The 22378-nt window shown below is 37.2% G+C and overlaps 1 protein-coding gene and 1 long non-coding RNA gene across 2 annotated transcripts; one reads left to right on the forward strand and one right to left on the reverse strand.

Annotated features, from left to right (window-relative positions):
• Window positions 1–4972: 4972 nt before the first annotated feature.
• On the reverse strand, window positions 4973–7145 carry LOC116000707. The gene is made up of 2 exons (XR_004094168.1): window positions 6992–7145; window positions 4973–5827 (listed from the first exon to the last, which is right to left on the reverse strand). It is a non-coding gene; the product is annotated as an uncharacterized LOC116000707 (long non-coding RNA).
• Window positions 7146–12071: 4926 nt separating this feature from the next.
• Window positions 12072–15321, forward strand: LOC116001911 (monogalactosyldiacylglycerol synthase 2, chloroplastic-like). The gene is made up of 7 exons (XM_031241872.1): window positions 12072–12305; window positions 12911–13083; window positions 13199–13360; window positions 13488–13629; window positions 13756–13980; window positions 14190–14327; window positions 15061–15321. The coding sequence occupies exons 1-7, from the start codon at window positions 12117–12119 to the stop codon at window positions 15319–15321; spliced, it is 1290 nt and encodes a 429-aa protein (XP_031097732.1). The 5' UTR covers window positions 12072–12116.
• The last annotated feature ends 7057 nt before the right edge of the window (window positions 15322–22378 follow it).

Genomic DNA, 22378 nt, shown 5'->3' on the forward strand with positions numbered 1-22378 from the left:
ATTGCGGACTTTGTATCCTTCAGAGCTTGATATTTTTGACTTTGTTGCAATCTTGATTTGATTCCTTGGGTAAGTTGATCTTTCAAAATATTTTCCAGGTGGTTCTTGCTTGAGTATGAATAATGATCTTCAGAAAATCAGCACCTTCAAATTTCTTCTGGTTCAGGGTATTACGTACTGAACCCAAAATATTTGAGGCATGCAAAAATGACTAAGTGTAAGTCACACTCTTAGTTGCTTCATAGCATGCTCCATAGGACTTTAACATAGCCTTCACGCGTGTAGAAATGGTGTAGTGTTCACGCGTATGTAATCCATGCAAAGTTGCTCCATGTTGACTTTGACTTCTTCCATCACTTGCTCCATTGATCAAAACTAGCTCTATTGACCAAAACTAGCTCCAAAGGTCTTGGCCGTGTGACTAGCTCCAAAGCTTCTTCCTTAGCATTAAAATGTAGCAAGTATGATTCGAATGCTAAACCTGTAAGTATGTTTCTAAGCCTTTAACCATTTCTCCATTTCAACTCATTTGATCATATTCACCAAACAACTATATTTGATCCTTCTTAGCATTGTGTAGCGTATGGTGTAGAGATAGTGGATCTTGAACTTCTTCTCGCCCTTGACTATTTGACTTGAACTTCCTCCATTGGACTTTGACTAGCTCCATGAGTTGCTCCATAAGTTCCTCTATTGACCCAAAAATTGACTTTGAGCCGTGATACTACTAGCTCCATTTCTTGCTCTCCAAAATTCAAAATGTTCTCAATAAGATTCAAACTTGTGTCTTTTAGCAAAGATAATTTGGCCTTGTCCATTAGATCATATACACTCATGTGTATAGTGGAAGCAAATGACTTACAAGAGTCATGACAAAATGAACTCTAATAAGCAATAATTCGAACCAATCTAATGTCATGACTTGTCTTCCGGGTCCAAACCCTACACTCAAAAAATAAAATAGGGAATTTCTAAAAATACAATTTGGCTCATCAAAACTATTACAATTTTATTCCTAACAAGGGGTCATCCATATACATGTATATGTATACATATATCTATTATAGTGTTATAATTATATTAAAAAACAAAAAATTAGTGTTATAATTATATTAGAAAACAAAAAATTAAGAATAGATGGGACTGCATGAAGCTGAGAATCGACGCTTAATTAAATAATTTATAAATTTAATCGACATAGGGAGTCGAGGACACCTAATTATCTTTTATCTATTAGAATTGACACCCTAACCAACTAACTCATTTGTCTGCTTCAATAAAAATTCCAATTCGATTAATCAACGATTGTTCATTTGTTTGCCAGTTTGGGCCCCATTGTCCGTTGTAACTTGTAAGTTTTTTTCTATTTGTAATTTGTTCTGTCTTTATTTCCTATTCAACACAGCACACCTATAGGGCATTAGGGATTTAGTGCCATAAATCTATAATCCTCTAATGAGTAATGTTTATTTGAATAATGAATTTTGTGATTTCTGTAATTCTAAAATATCTATATATATAATTTTTGAATTATAATTACCCTGAGTTACTGAGTTTTGTCTAATCCATTATATTTACAGGGATAGATAGTGAAAGAAGAAATGAACAAAAAGTCATAGTTGTGGAGCTATTTGTGATATTGACTGAGGGGAACTTTTTAAAAATAATCAAGTGCTTTTGTTCTTTTCTAGAATCACAAAGAGGGGCTATAAATAAATTTTTCAAAAAATCATAATCATTTAATGAAAATTTGAAACAATCTAAAGAAAATTTAAATGACCAAGGCCATGTTAATAACGATTTTGTGTATTGGAAAGGATATGCTAGAGAATGTTAATCTTGATGCAATTATCGATGATTTTGCATAGCACGTAGAATTTTTTTGTCATGATTACTTTTGTATTTAAAAAATGTTAAAAATTTTATAATAGTATTTCATGATATTTGATATTATTATTTTTTTAGTATCATTACATTTAAATTTTAGTTTTTCATATGAGGGGCCCATTTTTTTTTAATTTCGCCCAGGGCCTCTAAATTGTTTGGACCGGCCCTGCTTATATATATATATATATATATATATATATATATATATATATATTACAAATTCATTTACAAGACTATTCAACAATTCTTGGCTAAATTTCACACTCAACAAAATAATGAACATGCATCAATTATCAATATAAGGATTTCTAGTATGCACCATATACTCAAACATCAAATACATGTTTTAGCTATATACTAAAACATAAAATAAGGGCAAGGCATGAGATTCAAATCCACTTACTTGGCACAACTCCTAGAGTTTCCTCAATTCTCTTCACTTTTGAAAGCTTGATCACACACTTCTACTATCATCAATCCCACACAACAACACACATCACACACTTCTACTATCATCAATCCCACACAACAACACACAACAAATAATCATATAAGCATATATATATATAAACAACACACAACAAATAATCATATAAGCATATATATATATACACTAACTTAGGATTACTATAAAAACAAAGAAAACACTTACTATTAACCACCAAAGCTTTTCTCCCATGATGAAGATTAAATCAAAAGAAAAGATGAAGAAGAAGATGGAGTTTTTTTTTTTGTTTTCTGTTGAAATTTTTTTTCTCGGCAAAAGGGAACTAGGAAGATCACTAGATCAATTCCTTATTTGAATGAAGAATAATGGACAAGAAAGGATAATTTGATTTGAAACTCTCAATCAATCATTTCATTTGATTTGGACTTCCTAAATAACTCTTGTAACCTCCAATCAAATGATATATATTATTTGTAAAATAATTTTTTGATTTCAAATATTACTAACACAGATATAAATATAGCATATAGTAGACACACACGCATACATGAGTACACATAATAGTGTATATATGGTCAAAAATAATATATACTAATATTATGTATTCAAACATATGCATACTATACTTTACGTAGTACTTATATATATACTACAATATATATATAAGTTTACGTAATATATGTTCATACTACAATATATACACTTTTTTAAAATATAATTAGTACTTCACATATTTCAAAATATAGTAATTCAAAATATAATCATAATAATACAATTATTAAAAATACTATATAGTATAAGAATTTATTGATCCAAATGAATATGACTCATAGCTCAAATGAATATGAATATAGGAATAGAGTTCAATGAATATGGTTTAGAGACCAAATGAACATTGAGGAAGAAATAGGATTCAAATGAACGAAATTGGGAGCAGAAAAAAATTTCAGGTATTACTGTAACACCCCGGCCCGGCTATATCGTACATCCGGACACTAGTACAAAAAAAGCCATATGCTACACCTGTAAAAGTGTTTTCGCTACACCTCTACAGGTGTAGCCTATGGTACAGTCGCTGAAAGGGTAGGCTTTACGCGGCACCCGTTACGGGTGCCGCGTAAAGCATTTAATTTTCTTTTTTTTTTAATTAAATACTTTCCGCGGCACCTGTAGCGGAGCAGGTGCGGAAAGTATTAAAATAATATTATNAATCCCACACAACAACACACAACAAATAATCATATAAGCATATATATATATACACTAACTTAGGATTACTATAAAAACAAAGAAAACACTTACTATTAACCACCAAAGCTTTTCTCCCATGATGAAGATTAAATCAAAAGAAAAGATGAAGAAGAAGATGGAGTTTTTTTTTTTGTTTTCTGTTGAAATTTTTTTTCTCGGCAAAAGGGAACTAGGAAGATCACTAGATCAATTCCTTATTTGAATGAAGAATAATGGACAAGAAAGGATAATTTGATTTGAAACTCTCAATCAATCATTTCATTTGATTTGGACTTCCTAAATAACTCTTGTAACCTCCAATCAAATGATATATATTATTTGTAAAATAATTTTTTGATTTCAAATATTACTAACACAGATATAAATATAGCATATAGTAGACACACACGCATACATGAGTACACATAATAGTGTATATATGGTCAAAAATAATATATACTAATATTATGTATTCAAACATATGCATACTATACTTTACGTAGTACTTATATATATACTACAATATATATATAAGTTTACGTAATATATGTTCATACTACAATATATACACTTTTTTAAAATATAATTAGTACTTCACATATTTCAAAATATAGTAATTCAAAATATAATCATAATAATACAATTATTAAAAATACTATATAGTATAAGAATTTATTGATCCAAATGAATATGACTCATAGCTCAAATGAATATGAATATAGGAATAGAGTTCAATGAATATGGTTTAGAGACCAAATGAACATTGAGGAAGAAATAGGATTCAAATGAACGAAATTGGGAGCAGAAAAAAATTTCAGGTATTACTGTAACACCCCGGCCCGGCTATATCGTACATCCGGACACTAGTACAAAAAAAGCCATATGCTACACCTGTAAAAGTGTTTTCGCTACACCTCTACAGGTGTAGCCTATGGTACAGTCGCTGAAAGGGTAGGCTTTACGCGGCACCCGTTACGGGTGCCGCGTAAAGCATTTAATTTTCTTTTTTTTTTAATTAAATACTTTCCGCGGCACCTGTAGCGGAGCAGGTGCGGAAAGTATTAAAATAATATTATATTTTGGACTTTCCGCGGCACCAGCTCCGCTACAGGTGCCGCGGAAAGTATTTTTTAAAAAATATAATATGACTTTCCGCTACACCTGCTAGAGCGGGTGTAGCGGAAAGTATTTTTTTAAAAAAAAAATGTATATATATATATATATATATATATATATACTCTCTCTTGATATAATTTCTCCCTAATAACAATAAAATTTATACATTAATTGTCTAATTCTTTTCTCACTTAAGTTAAAGCAGAAGGTAAATAATCATTTACATAGAATTTGTCCCCAATAAATGTAAGCGATTTTGAATGTAGAGGCTGAGTTGCAAGTCATAAAAAATACTGTTAGAAACACAACCAATTTCTGATCATAATATTTAGGAAAAATAATAATGTCTTGAAAACATACTTTACTCTCCAACATATACTATAACGTGACTAAAAAGAAATACCAAAAGCTTTCAGAACAGACTCACAATCTTGGCTTTCTCTTCATCAATTTTAGCTGCAGCTAGTTCTTTGTTTTGTTCAGCCATTCCCTGAGTCAATGTCTTTATGGTGGCCCTAGCTAGGTCTTCAACACACTTTAATTTAACAAAGAGTTCTTGTGCATATAGACAGTATAATAAAGGGTGATTGCCACAGGTTATAACAAAGCTATCTGAATTCTGAACTTCTGCTATCAGCCTATCACAATATTAACATCATTTTATCTCCCTCCAAAACAATTAGAGTTGTTCCAACAATGTCATGCAAAATATTTACTTTTCATTAATTGCTTCATTGATATTGTTAGTGTATTTTGTCTTGTCTTTTCCTAAGTCTTGTATGTCAGTAGTAGTTACCTTGAGCAGCCCAAGCATTTACTCTTGTGTCTCATTTGAATGACTAAATATGTTGTGGCCTTGTGTAATCTCAATTCTGAAGCTTAATAATAGAAATTCCACTGCTTCTCAACAGAGATGATTATGTGACTATGGTTTTCTCATTCTGTTTCTGATAGGATTGCACATAAAAATTTAACAGAACAGTAGCTTACCAAGAAAACATGTGGACTGAATAAATCCAGTGCTCAATTTTGATCCACGTTCCATTTCAACAGCGAAACCAATGTTGTCATTCTTTTTTGGGGCAAAAAACTCACTACCATCCCCAGACTCATTGTCAGAATCCAAACAAATCAACTTACTAGTTCCTGGCACAGAACAAAGACATAAAGTAAATGAAGACATAATTGGTCAAAAGAAATACATTGCATAAGGAATATATTCAAATGAGTTTTAATTTGTACAATATTCCAGCACATAGCCTATGGATTCACTGTTAGTTTGGAAAAGAAAAAAACGCATTAAAAATAATGAACAAGAAATATCAGGATTTAGCCATTGGAAAATCGAATCTTGATTTCTCAGATATGGGTGTCTCCTCAACCACAGATGGTCCTAAATAGTCATAACAAGTGAATACTTTGGTTATCGGTATTTCTTAAACAACAACAAGGTTACATAACATAGAAAGAGCAAACAACAATTTTTAAAGACCAGATGAGAAGCATCACCAATTATTGATCGCATTGAGTAAACATAAGACCACAGATTATGATCAGGATAATAGTAATTAATAAATTATCAATCCAATTTACTTTTAGGCTTAAAATAAGCTAAAAGTGGTGTATTTTCCAAAGATTTGATAGTTACTTGGCCAGCCCTTTGAGGGCAACATTGTCTCTATCAAAGTCTGCATACATGGAGTGGTACGCCCATAAGAGGCGTTGTATTCAACACTGCCAAATCAAACACTACAATTCAACTTAGTTCAATTCCTTAGAGTGGGGCAACTAATTAATTTAACTCTCACTCTTACATTTGAAAACCGTGGGTACACTTACAATCAAGTTATAATCCCTCGGTTATCTCCATCTACTATATAGAGCACCTGATACAAGATCTTCTACCTCCAAGTTTTTACACATCTTCGCACAGAAATAAAGATATAAATTATATCAGTAACTTTAATGTTAGCTTAACAGATTCATATACACAGTACAGATTAATACCAGCTAAGAAACTAATATATACAGTGGCTGTTACATTTCAACTCAATCAAATTAATATCTAGGAGAAGAAGAGTGAAACTAGAGGCCGGATGTATAATTTCTGCAAGTTACCTGCTCAATTAATCACAAGCTAAACAATAGCAGCAAGTATAACTTCTCACTTCATAATGTCAAGAACAATTGACAATATGGGTAAACATATTATGACATAGATACCTTACTTAGAATGCATATAATAGAAATAAACCAGAAAATGGCCCTAAGACTCTAAGAACACAATTAGACATAATATATAAGCCTCACCTACTGTAAAGTATATCATGGCAATATGTGTTCTTTCTTAATCCCAGATTTCTTATTCCAAAGGGTTTCCTGTCAAAGAAGAAACAGACAGACACATTGGCATCAAATGTAGTATTATTGAAGGTTGCAGCTCAGCTCAGCCTAGGCACCTTTATTATACCTAGCACAAATGTAAAAACAAAGTTAAATTATGTAATCTCAGTAGTATATACTTTTTGTTTGGTTTTTCTTTATTCATGATTTTTTATGCCTAACTTAATCAATACTATACCTCTGTTATCTTTGAATGAAGAAAACTTAAAGAAATCCAGTCCTCGCACAAATCTTCTTGCTTTGCTTGCCTCGTCTGGCACAATATCTTGAGCAAACCTCATTAGCTCCACATACTAGTCATAGTAGACCTGCACAGTTTCTCCTTTCTGCTTCAGTCGCAAGAATTCTTCGCACTTGATTCCCTTAATTCGTTCCGTGTAAAACTGTCCCCTCAATTCCTCCTTGAATTCCTCCCAGCCAAAGTCTGGGTTTTGCAGGAGTTTGGGTCCAGCCGTTGCCCACTAGTTATCTGCGGCTTTCGTCAAGTAATAAACCGCAGAAGATACTCGTTGATTCGCCGGGCAATTTACTGCGTCAAGCAGTTTATCAAATGTCCGTATCCATCCTTCCAAAACCACTGGGTCATCTTCTCCCGCATAATTCGGTGGGTGTCTACTTGCTATAGCTTTAGCAAAGTCGACCCGAGGGTGTCCCTGATTTTGATTCTGGGCCTGCTGAGCCATCATAAACTCAGCCATATGTTCCATTGCCAATGCCATATGATCCATTGCCGTGGTGGCGTCGTCACGTCCCGCAGGTACATTTCGTCTTGGCGGCATTTTCACTAAACGATCGTTTCGAGTTAGCTTCCGAAATATAAAAGTTACTAAGAAGTTAGTTAACTAAACAGTTAGTATAGCAGCTTCTCAAGTTCACTCACAGCAATCATACGAAATGATTAACACATATAAGAATGCACAAGTATCAGTCAGAGTACCGCCACATCTAGACTGAACCCTGTCCAACCTCGGTAGAGTCCACTCTAGATGCACAGGCTAAAGAAGAAAACTGCTTCACACACACACTTTCTACTTGACATAACCATATATTCACTTCAGCAGAACGAAACAAAAGTAGCTAGATTAGCTACGAATACATATACCAGAGTTGACCACTAGGGTCCCAAAACACCAAGATTAAAGTTACTTACAAACTTACTAGCCAACTAAGTTTACTATGGCTACAAAAAAATATTTACACCAAAACAAGTCCTTCCAAAACCTTCCCTACCAACCATCTACTCCAAGAGGCGGTACACCGGTCCGGTGTACGTGCCCCATACTAGGTGCCACTCACCCGCGAACCAGGTGAGATGATCCAAAAAGTAGCAAGGGGTGTTCACCATAGACCACTCATCCCAAGACTCCGGAGGACTGGGGTCCCACGGGTAGGGATAAAAGACAACGAACTCTAGGGGATCACTCCCCTCTAACACCTCTATGGGATAAAACCCATGCCTAGCTTGGGCATTATCCAGAAAAGTAGGCTGCCAGTTGCGAACCGGAATGCGAGAGGGTGTAGATGGATAAGCTGGGGGAAGGCTATACTGCAGAGAGGGAGGAGCAGGTGGATCAGGAGCGTAGCCAGGAACGTAGGGGTCCTCGCCTATCAAGAACTGTGTGTAGTCATCATAGTCCATGGTCGGGAATGTAAACTAAGATGAGCTCCCTAAGCTCATCGGGCTCCAGGAGCCCACACTAGATGACATCTGTTAAATAAAAACACATTGAAGTGTAGTTAGCACGACGGCTAAGTAAGGGATTCATGGGTCACCCAAAATCAAATAAAGGTTTGCAAAACAGATATATTCAAACAAAACCTTTATTACCATTCTCCTCATTGACACTTTACCTGTAAATAGGTTATCAAGTATAGCTCGCACAAGTAATAATTAAGAATGGAACAACAATAGAATTTCTTTAGATAAGGGATTGTTTAACAAGAAATACATTACTCAATGCATCACTAATCATTTGCGCATATAAGCAAGTAGTGGAAAAATTTTATGGACTTCGCATTTAATCACCACCCTGTACTTGAAAATCTTCCTCATAGGGAAATTCCACTAACTTTTTCTCAAAGAGGATTCATCAACACCCTTTCTTGCTTAAACAATCATTACATCTCTCTTTAGCGTAGTTATAGAGTAACTACATTTTCATACGAAATTCTCCACTTAGTTTCTTTGTAGAAAGCGTGAGGCCTTTGGAGTATTCTCTTGACTCCCTCTCTTGACCACTTGGATCATCGAACTCGGGTTCAGTGGTCATCACCCGGTTTAACACTGATCCCCTGGACGTAAGGTTCGTTAAAATGATCCCTAGCTGGCCCTACTAGGTCCATAGAAATGACACCTACCCGGCCGGACTTTCTAGAGTAACTATACTTTAAGTGTGCACACCCCCGCAGGAATTCCTCATCCAAACGAGTTATATAGTACCCGGCGAATAGACTTCGCTCCTTCCGTATGAATGATCATACTATATATAACAACCTTAGGCAAGGGCACTTTAAGCCACCCGAAGGCTAATCAAGGTCCTCCTCAACTTTACTAGAAACTAAGGGTTTGAAAATATTTTTCCTTCTTCCTCATCTTTCTTGAGTCAAAAATTACTTTTTGGACATATTCCACACAACCAAGTCCCAACTTGAAAACATTCAACACTCTTAACTTTGTCCAAAAGTTATATTTCTCAAAACATTTTGATAGTACACTAATTACCATACACCGGGGTAATAAAGTGTAACTATCCCACATTGTTCCATTATCACATCACATATGTACATAATACTTCATATATGTACATAAGCAATCAACATAACGCCTCACACAATTAGGCAAACTCACATAAAAGTGCACATACTACCCATATACATAGCATAATTTCCACAATACTCATACGTATAGGTATACACGATTAACATATATATCACATATATGTATATATACATAATACAACATTTTATTTTAATTATACATACATACCCATATTTATGCACATATATACGGTTTTACATATATACATACATCACACGTATATATAGATATATATGAATATATACTATACTTATACGTACATACATATATTATATAATACACCTAACATCTCTAATTTAGATATTTAGGCATATTAACTACCACATCTCCTCAACAACAATTTATACCTATATATTATGCAAAATACAACTTCCTATGTACTATACATACAATCATGTACACAATATTTCCACCTAGATCTCATCATATTTCAACCAAACAATCAATTATCCAATTTCAAGTGACCTTAACCTACTTAAGGGATTCCTTACCTTGAGAAAGTTTACTAACACCGTAGAAAGCAAGTCTTGGACCTTTTCCCCAATTTTCACTCAAAACCCTAGGAGAAAAATTAACATCATAACAACAAATATTAAGAAATTAAGCTTAGATTCAAGGTCTAGGAAGGAAAATAAAGCTTTCTACCGAATAAAATTAAAGTTTTACCGAAAGACTTGAGACTTGCGAAGAAACTTTGGCTATATGGAAGTAGAGCTTTAATGGAGGAAGATGATGATCTCACTCTCTCTCTTCTCCTTGTGAATTTCGGCCAAATGAGGGGAATTTGGGGGGAAAATGGCTTTATATTTTTGATCTCACTTGGTTGACTAGTCCACATAAATTGTGGTAAAAATTTGTGACAAGTGTCACTCACTTATGGTGGGATCTTGGAAAAATATCTTAGCTAGACTGATCGGGATTAAAACAGATGAATTCTCGGTAGAAACTAATTTAAATCAAATAATTTTCGAAACCAAAAATTTGTCCCAGACTGAAACTTAAAATTGGGCCAAGTTCGGTACACCGCGAAATTTAGCGATGTTACGATTAAAATAAATTTTCGCTGCTATGGGCTAATTTAATTAAATAGGAAATTCAAGAATAATAGTATGGTGTCTAATAATCCATTTCCTAGGACAAACGGGTCCGAACGCCAGCTCCTAAAAATTTTACGGTTCGTGACCGGTACGTACGATCGCAGCTTCTTGGAATTAGTGAGGGGTTACAATTACACTTAAGGTGCGTTATTTGTATAATTGTGTGTACTTGAGGTGCTTTATTTGTGTAATTGTGTGTGCTTAAGGTGCGTAGTTTGTGTACTGAAGGTGCACCATTTAAAAACTTTAGGTGTGTGGGATAGTTTGTGTACTGAAGGTGCACCATTTAAAAACTTTAAGTGTATGGTTTGTGTTCTTAGGTTAAGGTGCGTGAGTTTTTGTACTTAAGGTGCGTAAACGCACAACTGCACGGGAAACTATACTCGCACATGAACCCTTGCATGTGTATATATATATACACACAAACACACTACTACTAGTGCTGCTTACATTTGAATCTTTTTCCATTTAAAATTAAATTTTCATTTAACTGGTAATAAAATAAATTAATTTATCAATAATTAATAAATTATAATTATAGCGACTTTTCAATATCAGGTCAAGGGCAAAAGGAGGTCAACATAGAATTTGTTGTGGTGTGAGAATCTAGCCAGCTCGCAAACTAGTAGTATGGGTTTATGCCTAGCTGTGTCAATTATATGGCCCTACATAATTGGGTTTCTAAAGATCCGAATCTACCCATTCGAAGATTACGAGTTCCAACAGAAAACCGGAATCCAACGGCTGGAAACTCCACTCTGTCTCCTCAACTTGACCACCGAATATATACGGAGTATTTCTATTTTGTTGGCATAACATTATTCCGGTGTCTAAATACCGCTCCGTATTTTAACTGAAAAAACCACCACAGAAAACAAACTCAGGCCTCTCTCTCTCCTCTCCACGTCCCGGTTGCAAAGGGGTGCCGGTTCCACAATTTTCTTGGAATTTGGCGCACTTTTTCATATCGGGTTCACATTAACTATATATATACATATATATAGATCAATCATATCATTGAATTATATATAAATATATATTATATATTGTGATGGCTGTGGATTTTCCGAGGAAATCATTTCATAACGTATTTGAAAGAGTAGGGGTGTTTGGCGGTATGAGCCAGAAGCGGTGCAAGTATGAGATTGATGAAGAAGAAGATGGAACCACCATGGAGATGCTACAGCTTGGGGCTGAGAGGACCAAGAATGTGTTGATTCTCATGAGCGATACCGGTGGTGGCCACCGTGCTTCGGCCGAGGCCATTCGTGATGCTTTCAATTTGGAATATGGCGATGAATACAATGTATGTAATAAGTTTCAATTTACTTATCATCTTTCATTCTTTCTTTCCATCTCCATCTTTTTTCTATGGTTAATTTGATGAGTAATTAGGCTGCTGTTTCCATTTTTTGCTGTAACCGGTTAATTTTTTTGGTTGTTTATCAATTAATTTTAACTTGTTTAACCACTATTAGTTGTTTAATTTGGTTAAACAATCATTAATATATGTGTTTGGTTAATTTGTTTTTTGTAACAGTTTATTGCTTTAAAAAATTAAAATTCAAAAAATTATTTTTTCTATTAGTTTATTGAGAAAGTTATTTTTGTATTAATCAGCTATTAGCTAATCGCTAATTTACAAAACATCTTTCTACAATCAGTCAATGCTATCAATTAATCAAACTAACTAACTCAATCAATTAATAAGTATTTACCAAATAACTAACTTTTTATTTATTTATTTTTTTTCTATGCTGACAGCTAATGCCAACCAGCTAGTAGCTTTTAAGATCCAACAAATTAAATCTCTATTATTAACTTAAAATGTTCTGTTTTTCCAGCGTATAGTACGTGATGTTTGGTCCTACCATGATCTTGTTTGAGTACGTGTTCTGTTTCGTTGTGCAGGTTTTTGTTAAGGATGTTTGGAAGGAATACGCGGGTTGGCCATTGAACAACATGGAGCAACAATACAAGTTTATGGTTAAACACGTGCAGCCGTGGAAGGTTGCATTTCATGGCACCTCACCTTGCTGGATACATTCTATGTATCTTGCTGCCATTGCCGCCTACTATGCAAAGTTCGTACATATATATTTTGACCTTTTCGATCTTCTTATGAGTTATGATGCATATATAAACTTAAATTAAGATTGTTCACACAAAAAATAAAAAGTTGTTGGAATTGAAATGAAGGGAGGTAGAAGCTGGGTTAATGGAGTACAAGCCAGACATTATCATTAGTGTCCATCCTCTTATGCAACACATTCCACTCTGGGTTCTTAAGTGGCAAGGCCTGCAAAAGAAAGTAATTTTTGTCACCATCATTACAGATCTCAATACTTGCCATCGTACATGGTAAATTCAATTCTTTTAACACATTCGTCCATCTGCTAGCTAGCTAGCTAGGCACGTACGCACATTGGAGTGATGAGTTGATACTACTATAATTCTAAAAAAAAAAAAATGCTTGTGTTGTGTTTAGGTTCCACCCAGATGTGAATCGGTTGTACTGTCCCTCTGAGGAGGTTTCAAAGAGGGCATTGCTAGATGGCTTGGAAGAATGTCAAATACGAGTTTTTGGGTTACCTATTCGCCCCTCATTCTGCCGTGCACTTCTCTCTAAGGTGATCAGATTATCCTCCGATCCATTTGTCCATTTAAGTTTCACCTACATACTTAGCTCTTAGCTAGCTAGCTTGGGTTAATGTTATATTTGCCCACACATACATCTAATTATATATATGGTGTAGGATGAGCTAAGAGTGGAACTGGAGATGGATCCAATATTACCAGCAGTTTTGCTGATGGGCGGTGGTGATGGAATGGGCCCTGTGAAGAAAACTGCAAAGGCACTTGGAGAAGCATTGTTCGATAAAACGCTTGGTAAACCAATTGGCCAAATGGTGGTCATATGTGGACGCAATGAATCCCTTGTTTCCGCATTACAACAACATCAATGGAACATTCCTGTTAAGGTATCCATATATATATATATATATATATATATATATATATATATATATATATATATATATGTTTCCATTCAAATTAAAGCACTCATTTAAATTAAAGGCAAAAACTTTATTTCACTGATAGCTTTTTCCATTCCATGTTAAAGCTAGCTAGCATTAATAATGTAGGTGATCATTAGCAAGGATGTTAATTGACACTTGTGTGTGTGCAGATAAGAGGCTTTGAGAAACAAATGGAAAGGTGGATGGGAGCTTGTGACTGCATTATAACAAAGGCTGGACCTGGTACAATTGCAGAAGCCTTAATCAGAGGGCTTCCCATTATTCTCAACGATTACATTCCTGGCCAAGTTAGTAATTAAACTTCTTCAATTCGGCCTGTTTGGTAACATAATTAGCTTATCAGTCAATTTTAATTTATTTATCACAGTATTGGTTGTTTGACTTGGTTAAACAACTAATGTAAGTGTTTGGTTAATCAACTTTTTGTAACAGCTTATTGTTCCAAAACGCTAAAATTCAAAAAGTTGCTTTTAACAGCTTGACGGTAAATCTGCTACCAAAATAATTATAAAAAGTAACAATGAACAGAGTTGTATTGCTAAGAGTAAATTCTGAGTACAAGAATCAGAGTGTGTCCCTTCTAAACAGAAAGTCCACTATTTATACTAACGCTTCCAATGTTTCTCTGCTTAAGTAACGGTCCCCTTAGTAATGAGGAGCCAAGTCTATATTTATTCACAACAACTATCATGTCTTGAATAGGCAGGTGCTGTGTTAATGCTTCCATTTTGTGACCATTGGCATCCTTGGGTTAGTATCGGGTCGGGTGTCTGTTCCATTATCCTGTCACAGTTTTTTGAGAAAATAAATTATACATTATAAAGGTCATTTTGCATGTAATTAGCTAGCGGTAACAATTAATAATTTACCAAACATTTCTCTACAACCAATTAATGTTATTTGCTAGTCAAATCGACTATTTCAATCCGCTAACAGCTATTCGCAAAACACCCAATATGTATAGTATATTAATTTAGAGATTGTGTTATGATATTAATTATATATTGCATATGGATGCAGGAAAAGGGAAATGTTGCACACGTAGTTGACAACGGTGCAGGTTTTTTCACCCGACACCCCAAGGAAACAACGACGATAGTTGTGGAATGGTTTAGCAGCAAGTGCGATGAGCGAGAGCGGATGGCTGAGAACGCACTCAAACTCGCACAACCAAATGCTGTATTCGACATTGTGAAGGACATCCATGAGCTTGCAGCACAACGAGGGCCCCTTGCTGATATCCCTTATATGCTTACCTCCTCATTTTCCAGCTTAATATAAGTATATAACCACAACCATATATATATATATATATATTAGATATTTCATGCTGCAGCTGTTGATTTCTTCATGTAAAATAGGAACATGCATGATATTAATATTTTTGGTTCCTTGATAACTATCATTGAAGATAGAAATTGCACCAAAAAAAAAAAGAGGAATTCCTTTCGTACACCCGGAGGGCGGTAAATTATACCATAGACTAAGTATAGGGTCACCTTACATTCGTGCAGTTAACATATTATTTTAATTATAATAGTAAATAATATGTTAACTGTACATAATATGTTAACTAAATTTATATAATTTGAATATAGTTTTAAACCAAGTTTGATTGCTTGATGGGGCCACCAAGGTTCATTGCTTGATGTGGCTATAGGGCGTGGGCTGAAAAGAGAAAGAGGCACTAGGACTCAAACCTTTGCAAGTTGTTAGGGTAACAAAGAAGGGTCGAGGCACCGATGATGATAACAAGGGTCACCCATCCCATGATTGCGGTAAGTCAAACACGCTTTGTTGGAAAATAGCACTAAAATGGCATTTTAAGTGGCCATTTTGTGATACAATTTAAAGTGGGGTCCACATCCGATTTGGGTCGGGTGGATTCGGGTTCTTCGTAGTTAAACGAAGAGATCCATATATTGTACGCTCAAAATGGATAATGGGTGAATGAGAAATTGGTTCTCAAAATAGACCCATTTGAGATGGAATTTGGGTGAAGAAAAGCTTATGTAGCTTTGCCCCACATTGGTTGGGAATGAAGATTTTCCCCACTATAAGTACAAGAGCCTTTTTAAGGCTAATTGACTTGTTTGGCAAAGAGGCTCTTTCTTACGCGCAAGGGGTGCAAATCAAATCTCAAATTGAGTCTGAAAAGGCTTGACTCGTGTCGCTGGCCTAGCGGGCCATCTCTGAACCACATGAGATCATATCTGATCTCTTGCCCGAGACATCAAAATTCGATGTCGATGGCCTCGCGGGGGCCATCTCTGAACCACATGAGATCATATCTGATCTAGCCTGAGACATCAAAATTCGATGTCGTTCGCGTGCGAGTGTGATATTGCGCGGCCCGGGCTGGCACGCACGGCCTGATGTCTCGATGGTTCGCAGACTGGAACTATGTCTCGCACATGAGATCATATCTGATCTCGCCCGAGACATCAAAATTCGATGTCGTTCGCGTGCGAGTGTGATATTGCGTGGCCCGGGTTGGCACGCACGGCCTGATGTCTCGATGGTTCGCAGACTAGAACCATGTCTCGCACCGCGACTCCAGTGACCTCTCGAGAGCAACGTTTCACCTACTGTGTCCGTTCAAAAATGACTCTTGGTATTACATAATTAATATGATTAATTCCAATCATTATTTTCAGAGTTATTTTGTGAGTAATGGACTTGTTAGTGGGTGTAAATGTTTGCTAGTGGCAAAATTAATATTCTACTAGTGGGTGGAGGTTACATGTGATTTATTAATGCGATGATTAATGTTATGATCACTATCCTCTACTATATATTTCGTTGGTGAGTAGCAGATTTGTACAAGCACAAGAACACACAAAGAACACACTGGTTTCTCCCTCAAAAACTTTGCTCATCCTTTCCTTCAAGCCACCTGCGTTCATCCCACATCCTAGTTCGCCGGATACCAAGTTTCTCAAGTAAAATATGCTCGGGTTATTGGTAGCTTGGTGTATCTTATGAGTTGTACAAGGCCGGATATTGCCTTTGCGGTTAGTAAACTTAGCAGGTATACTAGCAATCCCGGTGAGATTCACTGGAAGGGTAAGAGTTATGAGATACTTGAGGTATACTCGTGATCTCGGACTGCACTATGTAAGATATCTTGTTGTACTTGAAGGGTATAACGACGCTAGCTGGATATCTGACATTAAGGATTCTAAATCCATGAGTGGTTATGTGTTTACACTAGCCGGTGCAGCCGTTGCATGGAAATTGTCCAAGCAAACAGTAATAGCTAGGTCCACAATGGAATCAGAAATGATTGCCTTGGACAAGTGCTGTGAAGAGGCTGAATGGCTACGCCATTTTCTAGAAGATATTCCTAGTTGGGAAAGACTTGTACCTCTAATTTGTGTGCATTGTGATAGTCAAGAAACAATTTAGAGAGTACAGAGTCACGTGTATAATGGTAAGTCTAGACATATGCGTCGTAGACGTAATACCATTAAACAACTTCTCGCAATTGGTGTTGTCTCGATTGACTTCGTGAGGTCAATAGACAATATAGCGGATCCACTAACCAAAGGGTTAAACAAAGAAGTTGTCGAGAAGTTGGCACGAGTAATGGGTCTAAAGCCCTTGGACTAAAAATTCCATAGTGGATACCCAACTTAGCTGGCTCCTAGGTTCAATGGGACAACTAAATTATGGAATAAGCGCGTCACTGTGGGGGTCCCCGGACTCCCTACCACTCCTCGTTAAAATAGTGACTCCCGATCGAGGCTAGCGCATTAGTGCTTTAATGATTCGATTGTCATCTTACATATGCTATGTATGCAATGTCGATGGACATATGTTGAGTTGCGGGAAACTCGAGAAAGAATCACCTATGTGAGAGAGAAGTGTGGGTCGCTTCAAAGGAGAATTGAACGGACTCAATTCTTTAGAAACTCTTGCAGAACCAGGAACAGTGCCCCACGACCAAAATGGGCACAGTCATGAGAACAGGACGTGGTTGGAAGGTTCCTGTGTGAGAGATATCAATGTCTACACAAACGGTAGTCGGTTCAAAGACATCACGTTCTACCGTACAGCCAGTAGAGTATATAGATCTCACGAGGCAAGGTTCAAAGGGTTACACCTACCTCTGCTATGCAGAAATCAACCGTTGAACGCAGTTGTTTCCGATTTCAAAATTCCCTTGAAAACAATTTTCATTCATGTGGGGGATTGTTGGAAAATAGCACTAAAATAACATTTTAAGTGGTCATTTTGTGGTACAATTTAAAGTAGGGTCCACATTCGATTTGGGTCGGGTCAATGTGGATTCGGGTTCTTTGTAGTTAGACGAAGAGATACATATATTGTACGCTCAAAATGGATAATGGGTAAATGAGAAATTGGTTCTCAAAGTAAACCCATTTGAGATGGAATTTGGGTGAGGAAAAGCTTATGTAGCTTTGTCCCACGTTGGTTGGGAATGAAGATTTGCCCCACTATAAATACAAGAGCCTTTTTAAGGCTAATTGACTTGTATGGCATAGAGGCTCTCTCTCGCGCGCAAGGATGGGGGGCGGTGCAAATCAAATCCCAAACTGAGCCTGAAAAGGCTTGACTCGTGTACACCGACACCTGCGGGCACGAATGTCGTCCAGAAAATTGGCTGGCCTTGCGGGCTAAGTTATGCCAAAATTTCAAACATATTTTCCATCTCTGAACCACTCGAGATCATATCTGATCTCTCACCCGAGACATCAAAATGATCTGATCTCTAGCGAGAGGTAGTTCAATGTCTCGTGCCTGGCGGAGTCGACATCTCGCGAGAAATCGTTCGCGTGCGAGTGCGATATCGCGCGGCCCGGGCTGGCACGCACGTCTGATGTCTCGCGAACTTGGGCGACGTCTCGCGGCCGGTACGATGTCTCGCAGCATGCATTGCTTAACGTCTCGCAACACGGCCTGATGTCTCGATGGTTCGCAGACTGGAACCATGTCTCGCACCGCGACTCCAGTGACCTCTCGAGAGCGACGTTTCATTTACTGTGTCCGTTCAAAAATGACTGTTGGTATTACGGAATTAATTTGATTAATTCCAATCATTATTTTCAGTGTTATTTAGTGAGTAATGGACTTGTTAGTGGGTGTAAATGTGTGCTAGTGGCAGAATTAATATTCTGCTACTGGGTGGAGGTTACATGTGATTTATTAATGCAATGATTAATGCTATGATCACTATCCTCTACTATATATTTCGTTGGTGAGCAGCAGATTTGTACAAGCACAATAACACACAAAGAACACACTGGTTTCTCCCTCAAAAACTCTGCTCATCCTTTCCTTCAAGCCACCTGCGTTCATCCCACATCCTAGTTCGCCGAATACCAAGTTTGTGTGCTCAAACGCCGGTATCGTAGTACGTTTTATCTTGGGAAACCTATACCGCGATGCTCCAGGACACCGGGATGCGGTAAATAAGGTTTTAAGGACAGTGGCAACACGGCTCGTGCTTCCAACGACCCCGAGATCGTCCGTTTTTCATCCCTTGGCGTTTCTAGGTTTATTCAACCTTTTGTAGGTTTTATTTTCCTGGATAATTATCCTTCGTGGATTTTTATATATTGTATTTTTCCATTTTCTAGTGATTTTCGAGAATCATTTCCCTACACGCTTAACCACAAAGTTCTTTAGCTATCTGGTTATCATATCCTACTTAAAACCAATTCGTGATAAGTAGGTAGACATTAAACATTTAACCACATTCCTTCATGGTAAGCCATATTGTTAGTCTCAAATCGAGTTGGAATTGAACTCGGATAACCCAACCAACGCCCAACACTATTCATGACAATTAACTTTTTTTTGGGAGGGACATTATAAAAGTGTGTCTTTTCCCCCCTTCTAACGTCATTAGCATCATCATCTAGACTCGTAGTACAGTGGTTTCTACTTCATCCTCCCAACCACAACACTTGTGTTCAAATCTTGTGAATATTATTTGGGCATAGCGTCCATTAAATACTATTATTATTTTTACTCGTAGAAGTTATTTATTTCTACCCGATTTATTATGATTCTTGTCCAATAAAACCATCATTGCCACTGTTTGTGGAAACTACTATGAAATATACATGTTCCTAAACTCTACATGGCTTCACCCTCTTTTCTCAAAATTAGTCGCGTAGTAAAATAAAATAGCCAGGTCAGGAAGCAAACAATCCCAAGGCCTACGGGAACACCTCAACCGGCAGGGATAGAAGTCATCATGTTCCTAGGGGTCGATTTCGTGACCAAAAGAAACTAGAGATCTAACCAGCACCTTANGGGGGGGGGGGGGGGGGGCGGTGCAAATCAAATCCCAAACTGAGCCTGAAAAGGCTTGACTCGTGTACACCGACACCTGCGGGCACGAATGTCGTCCAGAAAATTGGCTGGCCTTGCGGGCTAAGTTATGCCAAAATTTCAAACATATTTTCCATCTCTGAACCACTCGAGATCATATCTGATCTCTCACCCGAGACATCAAAATGATCTGATCTCTAGCGAGAGGTAGTTCAATGTCTCGTGCCTGGCGGAGTCGACATCTCGCGAGAAATCGTTCGCGTGCGAGTGCGATATCGCGCGGCCCGGGCTGGCACGCACGTCTGATGTCTCGCGAACTTGGGCGACGTCTCGCGGCCGGTACGATGTCTCGCAGCATGCATTGCTTAACGTCTCGCAACACGGCCTGATGTCTCGATGGTTCGCAGACTGGAACCATGTCTCGCACCGCGACTCCAGTGACCTCTCGAGAGCGACGTTTCATTTACTGTGTCCGTTCAAAAATGACTGTTGGTATTACGGAATTAATTTGATTAATTCCAATCATTATTTTCAGTGTTATTTAGTGAGTAATGGACTTGTTAGTGGGTGTAAATGTGTGCTAGTGGCAGAATTAATATTCTGCTACTGGGTGGAGGTTACATGTGATTTATTAATGCAATGATTAATGCTATGATCACTATCCTCTACTATATATTTCGTTGGTGAGCAGCAGATTTGTACAAGCACAATAACACACAAAGAACACACTGGTTTCTCCCTCAAAAACTCTGCTCATCCTTTCCTTCAAGCCACCTGCGTTCATCCCACATCCTAGTTCGCCGAATACCAAGTTTGTGTGCTCAAACGCCGGTATCGTAGTACGTTTTATCTTGGGAAACCTATACCGCGATGCTCCAGGACACCGGGATGCGGTAAATAAGGTTTTAAGGACAGTGGCAACACGGCTCGTGCTTCCAACGACCCCGAGATCGTCCGTTTTTCATCCCTTGGCGTTTCTAGGTTTATTCAACCTTTTGTAGGTTTTATTTTCCTGGATAATTATCCTTCGTGGATTTTTATATATTGTATTTTTCCATTTTCTAGTGATTTTCGAGAATCATTTCCCTACACGCTTAACCACAAAGTTCTTTAGCTATCTGGTTATCATATCCTACTTAAAACCAATTCGTGATAAGTAGGTAGACATTAAACATTTAACCACATTCCTTCATGGTAAGCCATATTGTTAGTCTCAAATCGAGTTGGAATTGAACTCGGATAACCCAACCAACGCCCAACACTATTCATGACAATTAACTTTTTTTTGGGAGGGACATTATAAAAGTGTGTCTTTTCCCCCCTTCTAACGTCATTAGCATCATCATCTAGACTCGTAGTACAGTGGTTTCTACTTCATCCTCCCAACCACAACACTTGTGTTCAAATCTTGTGAATATTATTTGGGCATAGCGTCCATTAAATACTATTATTATTTTTACTCGTAGAAGTTATTTATTTCTACCCGATTTATTATGATTCTTGTCCAATAAAACCATCATTGCCACTGTTTGTGGAAACTACTATGAAATATACATGTTCCTAAACTCTACATGGCTTCACCCTCTTTTCTCAAAATTAGTCGCGTAGTAAAATAAAATAGCCAGGTCAGGAAGCAAACAATCCCAAGGCCTACGGGAACACCTCAACCGGCAGGGATAGAAGTCATCATGTTCCTAGGGGTCGATTTCGTGACCAAAAGAAACTAGAGATCTAACCAGCACCTTAGTCGTTAGAGAGAACCCCTGACAACAAAATCTAACTCGAGTCCCTTGGGAAGTTGGCCTAGAGCCTAGATGTTAGTCTTGGAGTTTGAAAACGTTATCGGCAAGTGGGTAGCCCAATAGCAATGGGGTCATAGCCCAACCCTACGAGAATATCTATTGGGCCCCGAACCTCAGAAACCTACAGGTTGCTAACTTACAAAGGGAGGCCTGAGCAGCCATCCTAAAAGAGTGGGCTGACAAAGTGTGAGATTGATGCTTTAGTGCTATAATGTTGTTGTGGAGGAGATGGA

This window comes from Ipomoea triloba, chromosome 1, assembly GCF_003576645.1.
Source record: "Ipomoea triloba cultivar NCNSP0323 chromosome 1, ASM357664v1".
Lineage (NCBI taxonomy): Eukaryota > Viridiplantae > Streptophyta > Magnoliopsida > Solanales > Convolvulaceae > Ipomoea > Ipomoea triloba.